The 12,057-nt window shown below is 37.2% G+C and overlaps 1 protein-coding gene across 15 annotated transcripts in view; it reads left to right on the top strand.

The window, feature by feature from the left end:
* DLG2 (discs large MAGUK scaffold protein 2) overlaps positions 1-12,057 on the top strand; it is an 883,409-nt gene that overhangs the window by 479,548 nt on the left and 391,804 nt on the right. For all 15 annotated transcript variants that reach the window (XM_064441431.1, XM_064441436.1, XM_064441434.1 and 12 more), the window contains one exon: positions 8,372-8,422. In XM_064441431.1, the coding sequence (XP_064297501.1) occupies positions 8,372-8,422 (51 nt within the window). The remainder of the gene's footprint in view (positions 1-8,371; positions 8,423-12,057) is intronic.

The following is a 12,057-nucleotide window of genomic DNA, read 5'->3' as shown; positions in this document are numbered from 1 at the left end:
AATAAGATCAATCAAGGAACAGTAATTTTCCATTTTTATGTATCTTGTGCATAGAATGAAATATTACACAGGAAAATAATTTCTAGAAATGTATGAACTGTTCAAACTGTCAAAAAGTTTGATGGATTTTCTTCTAAAACTGAAGTGGACTGGAGATATAGGAACCTGACAGACTGAGAGTTTATAACTCATATGTTATGGTGTCAGCAATGGCAGAAGCACAGGAGAAAATGAAAGGCAGAGTGACTGTGAACTTATGAAGCCCTATAGTAAATGATCTGAACTGCACAAGAAAGAATGTAATTTTGTGGAAAGAAATTACCCTGTACAGTTCTCTGAAATGCACTGATTGAAATTCCTGCACTGATGTATATTATAAATTTAGAATACAGAAGAATAAGGAATTTTAAGAAAATGTTTTTTTAGGATGCAAATCTTAAAAGTCTGAAGTGTCTCTACATAGTCAGTGGACAGACAGAGGTTCCTCAAAAGGCAATTCCATCTGAAGACTAAGGCACATGGCATAAATCACCCCCTCTTTATTCCTCCCTTCAGTGTCTGTAAAAAAAAGAGCCTAGACAACTGCTTAACTTAGATTTCTACCTGTTAGATAGCTAATATGATGCCATATTAATTTCTCTTAGTGGAAGAGAGAAGGTTGTCAGTAAAAAAGCTGAAACTTGCATTCTTTTCTTGATACTAATTTTATATAACTTGGAAGTGCTCACCTAAACAGAATTCACACATGTATCTAATTTCATTTCCATTTACTGTGAACCCCATTTGAAATCATGATCTCTGCTTCAATCTGCTTCATGGATTATGCTTATGAAACTGGGAGTTCTGCAACGGATCTGCATTAGGTATATCAAGTGCTTACGCTTGCAAGCATGCAGGCATTTTTATTTTGTGATGTATATGGCCAACCTCAGAACATGGACAAATCACAGAGAAGATTGTCGTGGTTTAGCCCCAGCCAGCAACTGAGCACCCCACAGCCGTTCAGCCACTCCCCCCACGTCCCCCCAGTGGGATGGGGGAGAGGATCAAAAGAGCAAAAGTAAGAAAACTCATGAGTTGAGTTAAGAACAGTTTAATAATTAAAATAAAACAGTAATAGTAAAAATTATTATTATAATGATATGGATGATGATAATAATAATGATGATAAAATTTAAAGGAAAATAACGAGAGAGAGAAAGAGAGGTGAAACCCAGCGGGAAAAAAACACAAGCGGTGCAACCACTCACCACCTGCCAACTGATGCCGCCAGTCCCCGAGCCATGATTGCTGCTTCTCCCAGCCAACTCCCCCCCCCCCGCCCAGTTAATATACTGGGCATGACGTCATATGGTATGGAGTATCCCTTTGGCCAGTTTGGATCAGCTGTCCTGGCTGTGCCCCCTCCCCTCTCAGCTTCTTGTGCACCAGCAGAGCATGGGGAGCTGGAAAAGTCCTTGACTATTATAAGCACTATTATTAGCAACAACAAAAACAGCTCCATATTATCGACACTGTTTTTAGCACAAATCCAAAACACAGCCCCATACTAGCTACTGTAAAGAAAATTAACTCCACACCAGCCAAAACCATGGCAAAGATGAAGGAAAATGGATAGCTCATATTGTAAAGGACAGAGTGTTATCACATATCATGTAAGCTAATTAAAATACCCGGAATATCTAGAAGGAGGGTAGCAAGATATATGGTTTTTGGACTCTATAAAGTGTCAGACCTATGGAGACAAAACAGCTAAAAAAATCGAGATTGTTGCTGAAAAGGGGGAAAGGATTGTGAAGATTGGAAGCAGCAAGTAGGAGAAACCAGGAACGCATCCCTTATTTGGACGAGATTTTGAAACTGTGGTTAGACAGGTGAAGCATATTAATGAAAGGAATGAAGGTACATGGAGTGTATGAGTGACTTAATAGGGGTTGTGGGAGAAGATTATGTTAAAAGTTTAGTTGGAATAGATGAGAAGGTGGAAAGTTAATAATGAATAATCCTTCGGATGAAGTGGGATTAGAGAAAGTATGTTTAATTTGGTATGTATGTGCGTACATCTGTATGTGAGAGAAAAAACAGATCGGGATGTAGTATGAAGGAAGAAACAAAAAACATGAAAAGAATGAAAAACAGGAAGAAGTGGTGACTGAGGTGGAGATATGAGAAGTTGCAGTTACTGCTAGGTCATGGTCATACACAAGAGATACAGAAAGCATGATTTTGTTCTGAAGAAGATTTGAGAAATTAGGTACAGTAAGATAAAACTAGGGATTTGGGAATCAACCAGAGAAGACAGAAAATGATACTTGCTAAATGGGTATTTTCTCCAAGAGAATTAAAGCAAGAACTCCAAGGGTACCAGTGAGGGAGCGAGAAAGAGAAGAAAGGGTAAGTATGGTACACAAACATTGAAGGCGTCTGACTAAAAATTAAGACCTAGAGAAGGATACAGGAGACATTCAAGAAGAAAAGAATGAGCAAAAAAACACCACCCTTTGAGCAGGCTACAAGCTGATCATGACTCTGCTGCAGATCAATACAGGTTTTGACCAACAGCTGAATTTGGCTTCTTGGAGCTCTGCTAATTGTGTGTTGAGGGTGATATCTTCCCTAAAGGATGTACACGACTGGTGGTTGAGTGCTCTGTAGGCATCTGTGGAAGGATCCACAAATCCATTGCACATATACTGTAAGAACTATTCCTGATAAAATATAAATTTCTTTCAAAACAATATGGCCTTTCACTCTTCATTCTTCACACCAGGAGAGTCATATTATTGCAAGAAAGTTTTAGGTTATAGTAAATTTTCATTTAAAGAGCTTAACATATTGTCCTTGTTTTCTAGAGGAAATATGGGTGAAAAGAAGTAATTGGGATTAGTTATGCACTGTGATTGAAAAGAGATATGGGGTATCTTGTATAAAAAGCCCATAAAATGCACTCAGTCACTTAAATAGTAGAATAAAAAACTTTCTGGTAACTTCTTTAGGACAATTTGAAAACACAAAATCACCATATTTGAAATCAGAGGACACAGGAGACTGTTCTATGTTTATATTCAGTGAGAAAGGAAACAATGCTCTTGGAAAAAAATATCAAAAGGACATCAGCAGGTTTCTTGAAAACAATAAGGAAGCTTTGACAATGAAGAAATAACCTAAATCTGGAGGTGGCAAAAGGCTAAATAAAGATCGCTCTTTGGTCTTGCTCATAAAACAGAAATCATGAAAGGCTATATAAATCCTATACTTGTTAAATTACCCAAGCGGCCTTGATGTTTCTGAAATGTAAAATGGACTGTCTTAATTATGCAGCAAATCGGAAAGTTTTAAAGGACAAGTATGTCCTAGGGTTACTTTTACAACAAGAATTTGGCAATCCTGTATTCCAGTGAGATTTAGATGGTTAGACAACTGGTGAAACTATACAGCCAAAAGAATCAAATTTGCATAGTGAGTGAAAGTCACTGGTGGGGTAGTTATCTTCCTGTGCATAAGATAACAAAAGTAGAAGAAGCAGGCTTCTTTCTTGAAGACAGATGAAAAACTATATCCAACTAAATGTAATTAAAAGCAGTTTTGTTTGTAGTCAAAGTCTACGGATATAATTTTTAGGCAAACCAGTGTTCTTGAAAATACAACTTAACATAACAAACAGCTCTAATGACATCAATTTTATTAGAAAGAATCAGTGTGGTGGTCTCGAAATATTACAGCTGTATAAATTGTCAGTGTTTTGATGCTTTTGCCACTATCATAATACAGTTCTTATTAAATTCCTATGATGACATCTTTATCTTTTTGAGTGGGTGAATGCAGTGGTAGATGTGTTGAAGTATAGCAAAAAAGAATTAGGCAACGTTTATTTTTTTGAGTGTAAACAGGTCTATCACATCAAATAATTGTATAAAATTATAAAAGGAGTATAAAATTATTATTATTATTATTATTAAAACCTTACTTATATGACTTACAAAGTGACATAGCATGTAAAATTAAAAACCCAACAGAATGTTATTCTCAAAGGTTTTGGCAATCTATCATAATTTGTAGAACTGATTTTCCTTAAGGGACTATTTCAACTGCTTATGTCATTCTTAAACTGCACTAAACAAAAGAAACTTCCTGGAAAGTCAGAATAAACTTCTCCATGTAAAGGAACAAACAAATCTGAGTTTGTCAGGTCCTCATTTTGGTGTTCTGTGTGCTGGGTTTTTTTCAGGTTTTCCACAAAAAGCTGTTTTTACCTGTTCCTTGTTTCTCATTCTCCTGAAAGAAAGTGCTTTCTTCTTAGAAAGATAAGTGAACTCTAGCGGTGATTAGTGCTTCACCAGGAAATCTCTCTCGAATCCTGGAATCTAAGTAGTTACCATACATTAAATCTCTTTCTTAAAAATTGTTTCTTGTTAAATGTTTGGAAGACTCCTCCAATATAACAGTCGCAGCTGTAAATGAAAGGCAATTGTTACATCGCTTTTGAAAGCAGTTGCTTTAAACATTGGGAATTGAGTTATGGTAACTTATTCTACAGGGGCTGTGAATTAATCACACTCTGTTTCATGAACATATGCAAGGTCAAAAGACTGAGAAGTCTTCTTGAATCAGAAGTGTATGTGGTGCTGTTCCTGAACAACAGGGCATCAAAGGCCCTCAGATTTCTGTAAGGGTTTCATGCGGACCCATTCTTCACGTAGCAGTTACGTATTTTGTCCTGGTCAAGAGTATCTTTTCTGTTCTGCTGGAAATAAAGCATGTTCCAGAACGAGACACATTTGAATTCCAGACTCTGTGCCTGAAGAAGGGACGTGGTTGATCGTGTCCCCCCATGGACTTCATCTTGTGCACTTCTCATCCTCTTCTGCTGGAGTCCTCTGGGCCTGTTGCTGTCACAGGTGGTGTTAGGCACTCCTCCAAAGAGGGGTCATCTGTGTCCCGAATCAGAGAGGGAAGCCAACAGCAATGTATCTTGGCTTTGAGCTTTTGGAGAGGGGGAGAGACTGAATTGTTCCTTGTGGACATCCTAACCGGTTGGGCTTGTGGGAGCAGGTGCTGGATATCATGCTGTGCATGTGCTGCCGGTTACAGGTGCAGACAAGCCCAAAAAAGCAATCAGAAAAGCAGCTGAGCCAGAGATCTGGCCTTTCACTTGTGTATAATTATGAAAGATATACAGCATCCCTTAAGCAGAACTTTGTTACCTGTCTAGAGGTAGGAGCAATGCAAAGAAAACAGATTTAAGGTAAGTGCTCACCAAACTTTACACGTTTTTTAGACTGTTTGTAGTCAGTGAAATGATCCCTCAGGGGTACAATTCATCTAATCTATCTGATATTTCCAGTGTAGGATTAAATGAATTAAGACCTAGAAGTGCCTGTTTCTTTTCACTGAGTATAAAGAGAGCTAGATGACTATCTCAAAATTCAGCATTATAAATATAAAAAATTTAGTTGAGATTTAAGATATCTTTTGTCAACCTGGCACACTTCAGTGATGCAAAATAATATTCCCAAATTGACTTGGAAATGTTGAAGATTTCTTTGGCTGTGGAGGAGAAGAGAAAACCATATGAAAAGGTTTGGAGTTTTTCATAGCTATTTAAAATCATACAGGCCATAGTAAATTTTGCTGTGCATTCTTGCTGCAATCTGATATAAAATCTGAAATCATAAAACTCACGTAAAGAGAGATATAGGATCAGGTTCCTGCTACTTGCAAGAAATGGAAGTTGCAGGTTCAGACAGCTTGTTTAGGTGCTTCGTCAGGCCAGAGACTGTCAAGTTAAAATGGAGAAAAACAGAGGGTATGTCCGTATGCTGCTAAATGAGAGGACCGACAAGCCAGTTGCAGCGCTGGAGCCATGATTCTCCTCCTGCTTAACTGTTGGCTCACTCCTTGGCTATTTGTCTCCAGCAGGCTCCAGACAGAAACAGCCTTAAGCACTGAGACTTGGCTGAAAATTGGCTCTCATTTAGCAGTGTAGGTGCAGCCAGAGAGTCTAAATATGAAATAAAATGGTGCTAGCAATGAATGGTACTGCATACATCATCATTCCACCTGCCTCAGGTAGGTGCAATGTCTTATTAGATCCTTTATGAAATAACCGCATTGGTCTTCTGAGCAACCAGCAAGAAAAACAGGGGAGTGAAGTGCATAAATAGATATATATGCTTAAATAGCAAAAGGAATTGGATCAAGATCATCTTTTTAATTCATATCGTCCCTGCTGCTATGGAACCTCATGATGGATCTCTGCTGCAATTAATGGCGATTTGAACTGAAGACCTATTTGGAAATGTGACTGTGATGATAAAAATAACCCCTCAGATGATCATAATCAAGATATTGTTTGTGTGCAAATACAAATTGAGTATCCAGTTTGTGTTTTCTCATTTCAACTTTATACAGAGGTTGCTCACTTCTCATGTCCCTCTTTTTCCCATTTTGCTGCACTAACGAGTTTTTAATGCAAAAGAAGAGTGATTACAAGCAGTGAAGCAAAGACAGCTTTACAGAGCAAGACTGAGGAACTGATGACATAGATCAGAGCTATCCACCAACCTAAGATAAAAGAGAAGTTCATTAAAACAGAGACATAGATAGCTTCGATTTCATTATCATTAGACAAGAAAGGATAAAAAATGGAATAGATATAAAGCTGTTCATACATTGTAAGTTGCTTATGTTAATAAAGGAGTCTATGCAGAAAGCATTAACATGATAACATAGAACATGAAAATATCCTATAGTAAAATTTTTGTTCATATCTGGTTTTAGTGTAGTGTAATGTGATTACCAGATTGTAATAATGTAAGAAATACAAATATTATGTGTGCATTAAATATTTTATTCATTGATGCTGTGCTTTTGTTTCATTGCTAAGTGTGTGTTATATGGAGTTTTCTCCCTTTCCCTCTTTCCTGTTGAACAAAGATTCTGGGGGTTGTATTTCTATAACCAATTTCGTGGTTTATCAGATCTTGCATTGCAGACAAATTAAGTAGTTGGTGGCTTTTATAGGAAGCTTTTTTTTTTTTTTTTTTGGTAGATACGTGTCCCTAGTTATAATATTCAGAAGAGAAGTATCTAATTACATTTGAAAGGTGCTTGACTAGATAAATAATGATTTGGGTACAGCGTTTTCTGATTGCAGTTAGAAAGCTAATATAGGAAATTAGCAGCTGGGGGTGGGGAGGAGTAATAAATGTTCTTGTTCTGAGAAATAACAACTTTGTTCCTCCAAGATTAGGTCAATCCTACTGCTTCACTTCAGTTTTTCTTTTACTAAATATTATTTTTTTTCAACAAGTATAAATTAAGTAAAGCACTAAAGCAAAATTATTTTCCAGGAAGTATCCTATTATCAAAAAAATCTAAAATGGCATCATTCATGGGCAATAGCTCTTATTTTTGATTAATCAATATCTTCTGGCCAAATTTAAAAATTGATGACTAGCTGTAGCTAAGGGACACTTTGAGATTCTTCTGGATTTTAATAAAAGAAGTATTTTCATTTGTCTGCAGTTTACTTACAATACAGTCAGCTTTTGTAGCTCTCTCAGATGCGGCACTCTACCCATTTAAGAAACAAGGAAATGAAAGAAGGGATGTTAAGTGAGTTGCCTAGAGGGACAGAAAAAATCCATGTCAGACTGGAACAAGGTTTCAGAATACTGCTTAAATCAGTGTCATGTCTTCAGCTGATAGATTTCTTGTCCAGTGCAATCCATTTTGGTGCTCTACATTTTGTAGCTTAATTTATTTTGACACTGAAACTCAGCATAAGAATTGCATTAACATTCTGTGCCTTTTTGCCATTCAGCTGTCCATTGCAAAGGTCCTCTGTCATGTTCTTGCCCTAGGTTAATATAGTACACAAGATGTATTTCAATATATGTATCAGTGAGTGATTTTTGTATAAGTACTATGAATTTCCTGTCTGCTTTTGTATTGCAAAGTAAAATGGAGCTCATAAGGCAATGAATAATTAATCTTTCTTCCACTTGTGAGAATAATTTTTGGAAACAAGTCTTCTATTTTTGACATTAAACTATTACCTTGGAAACTATGTAAACCTTTGCACAAAGTCCACAATCACACTATATCAAATATAAGTCATATTATGTGACTTAGTTATCCATTATTTCAGTGTTTTACATGCTAAACTTTTACTGTTTTCAAGTTGATAGGCTTGATTACATGTCATTCAAGACAAAAAGGAGCTAAGTAGATTATAATTTAGATAGCTTCACCTATAGGTTGAAAAATGTTCTTCAGTAAACTGATCATACTAGAAAATCTGTACAGTATCCCTACCAAATTGCCTTCCAAATGCATTTAAGTAATTTTCTGGTTTTATTTTCTTTAGGTCAATGGAACAGAAATTGAATATGAATTTGAAGAAATTACTTTGGAGAGGGTAAGTATAATTCATTCTTCTCTTCTAGGAAAAAAATATAATCTGTAATAAAAATAATGCAATTACTTATGAAATTAAAAATGGTTTCTTTATATTTTGACTGAAGATGTCCACTCTTTATTCTAAACTATGAAAATATGAGTGACACAGCAGGATAAGCCATGGGATGTTTTGAAGAAGTTTCAGGTGTAACTACTTGCAGACCAGTATCCAGAATGCTTTTCTAAAAACATCGTGTGCATGGCAAGAGAAGACATGGAGTCTTACACTATAAAACAAAAATTGCAAAAATGTTTTAAATGTTCAAGTGACTGTATAAAAGCTGTAGACCATATCTATATGTAAAGGATGTGTTTATGCAAGCCTGAATTGCATGAGCTATGAAACAGGGCTGGCAGTGAAGGCTTTGTTGGCAGTATGGTTTAAAAGTAGCACAAAAAAAGAGTTTTAAGTTTTGTGCTGCATCATATCTTCCTGGATTTGGTGGGTTTTGCTTGCCTTTTGGTTACGTAAATATTTTCTTTAGGCTGTGGACTTTCTTTGCTATAAGATCAAGACCAGATGGGCCTCATATTTTGTGAGAAAGAAAGTCTAAGTTTTGTCATGTAGGATAGTCCTTAAAAGAGTGCTAATGGATGCAGGATTATCTCTGCTGAATTCCTTCAATATTCTGCCAACATTCTGGTAATATGAAGTTTTATGCTCTTGAAGAAAACACAGTTAGGCTTCTTTCTACATAAAATGTTTGAATGCAAGACCGTATTTACCAAGATGCGACTGATGCCATATGAACAAATGCCCGTAAGGTAGCAAACTACCATTAAATTAGATACTTAGATTATACAATTCATTGCACTTTTTCTGCATGTTATATTTTTAATTGTCCAGGATAATGAATTTCATACTCTTCAACTTAAAGGGATACAAGTTTATGTTCTCATTGATTTGCTCTTTCAGACAAACTATGAAAGAACAATGTATCTTTTTACCATAGCCATCCTCATAACAGATAACATATAAGGTTATAGGCATTTTTTATCTACTGTCTCTCAATTATTTTACACATCACTAGTTATTCATTGGACTAGAGTTTCCAAAGGTCACTGAACAGAACACATGCCTCCTGGGTGATATTTTGAAAACCACTTTATTTTTAATAGATGTGTAAGTTATCAGTGTACACGCTGCAGAGCAAATGAGATTTGCATCTCCTGTACCTGTCTGATGCAGATAATTAGTTATTAATAATATAATGCCACACAATATCAGTTAAAGACTGATCACCAACAGCAAAAAATGCTACAGATTTTAATGGAGGATATTTCAGTTTTTTTCTGCATGCTGCTGAATCTGTGGCTTCTGATTATTACTGCTTGAAATGTTCTGTCACATGTATCAGTGTTTTGTCTCAAAGGCAGGGTACTGTGTCTGCTGTTTTTTGTGTGAGATATAGAACAGAAGTGATTGCCTTTAAATAGCTGTCATTTATGTTAGACTAAAAGCATTTTCAGAAGAAAGACATTCTCCATGTTGATTACCCATTTTCTTCCACAAAACTGCTTTTAGAAATTAGATGGAAAATAATCTCTCTGTATTTAATGGCAAAGCTGCAAAATGTATTAAGGTTGCTGCTGTTGAGAGATAAAAATGTAGTTTGCCCATATCAAACAGTTGGTAATAAACTTTCCATTATAAGTCCAGTTATCCAGGTTACAGAATTCTGCATCCCCAAAACCATCAAATATTTTCTTCATGACATTTATCCACATTTTGAAATAGTCAATATAATTTAAAGGATTTTACAATGTAAAAGATAAATTGGTTGAAGGTGTATTAGGGCTTTTGCACTCTTTTTTTTTCTTTAATAGCAGAATGAAAGGGAACGTGGTAAAGGTTTGATTACTTCAGAGCATCTCCCAGTTTGTAGACTTGGCAAAGACACCATTAATTTAGTTGTAGGAGGTCACCTTCATCCACAGGTTGCATGAATTTGTGGGATCATAGAATCATAGAAAGTCCTGAGTGGGAAGGGACCCACAACGATCATCAAGTCCAGCTCCAGTCCCTGCACAGGACACCCCAAATTCACACCACGTCTCTGAGGGCCTTGTCCAAGGGCTTCTTGAATATCACCAGACTTGGTGCCGTGATGCCTCCCTGGGGAGCCTGTTCCAGGGCTCCACCACCCTCTGGGGGAAGAACCTTTTCCTAACACCCAGCCTAACCCTCCCCTGGCACATCTCCCTGCCATTCCCTTGGGTCCTGTCATCGGTCACCAGAGAGAAGAGATCAGCACCTGCCCCTCCTCCTCCCCTTGGGAGGGAGCTGCAGAGCGCCATGAGGGCTGCCCTCGGCCTCCTCTGCTCCAGGCTGAACAGACAAAAGGACTTTAGCCTCTCCTCATACGCTTTCTCCTCTAAACCCTTCACCAACCTCATGGCCCTTCTCTGGACACTCTTTAGTAGATGTATTCTTGGAGAGAGTTACTGGCTTAGGTATGGTCCTTGCCCAGGATGAAGAGATGGCTCCATCCTTTGGGATGACATAGGATCGCTGTGTGCATGTTGGCAGAATGCATCCCATGTGGAGCTGGGGAGCAGATCAGCAGGGTCTCAAAAATGCCAAAAGGAAACCCTGCTAAGGGACTGGGGCAGCGGGAGGAATGGACAGTGCAGAGCTTGCTGAGCATCACTGAGAAATGATGCAAGGAATGACTTGATGTCACCAAAAACTGTGAATCACCAAGGAATTATTTCATCAAGAAGTGACGTCAAGGATATAGGAGGCTTGTGTAGAAAGCTTTTCTTATTTTTGCTCTTTGACACAATGTTCAATTGTTTCTATTTAAAATGTTGGGTCCTAGTTTACTGTTTAATAAGCCTTCGGGTTTTGAGTTTAAAAGGCTTCAGTGAGAGCTCACAAAGATGATGAATTTGTGGCAGATCAACTTTAAAGCTATGATCAGTGCTGTTACAGGAGTTAAGGAAGTTGAAAGTATGCCTCTGCCAGCCCTCTCCTTAGTGGCATGCTCTTATCCTTTTACTCTTCGTCAGTTAAGCCAGCCACTTATCAGGTACCATCACCAATCCCTGAGCCCAAAAGGATCACTGTTAAATAAGTGATCCTCATTTAGAGCTCTCATAAAAGCCTACTTGTGTAACAAAATTACACAGTTAGGAGGAATCAAACAAATTCTCTTATCTTAAAAAAAAAACAACCACCAAACAAAAAAACCCAAGACAGTTTTCTTTTCTTCAACTTCTTCAGCGAATGCATGAGTTTCTCTGCTAACTTACAGGCATAAAATGCAGATGCTGGTGTAGACTGAAACTTGGTGATTTGCAATAAACTACAATGCCCAAATGCATACTTAGAGAAAATTCCTTAAAATAAGCCATTACCTTGCTCTAGCTTGAATATTAAAGACACCATAAAAAGGAAACTCTACATCAAATGACTCATATTATCACAGTGATGTTAGCCCTCCACTACTGCAGGACTTGAAAAATGTATCCAGCGCAATCAAGAGACAGTTTTGCACTTGTAGATCAGTGGTCAGTTTAAGAGATAACTGAATAGACTCTGTGACAAAGCCTAGCCTGACTTCTCTAAGTCAGAGGAAAGTTTTAATTGAT

This window comes from Phalacrocorax carbo, chromosome 1, assembly GCF_963921805.1.
Source record: "Phalacrocorax carbo chromosome 1, bPhaCar2.1, whole genome shotgun sequence".
In the NCBI taxonomy this organism is placed as follows: Eukaryota; Metazoa; Chordata; class Aves; order Suliformes; family Phalacrocoracidae; genus Phalacrocorax; species Phalacrocorax carbo.
This window is presented reverse-complemented; position numbering and strand designations above follow the sequence as displayed.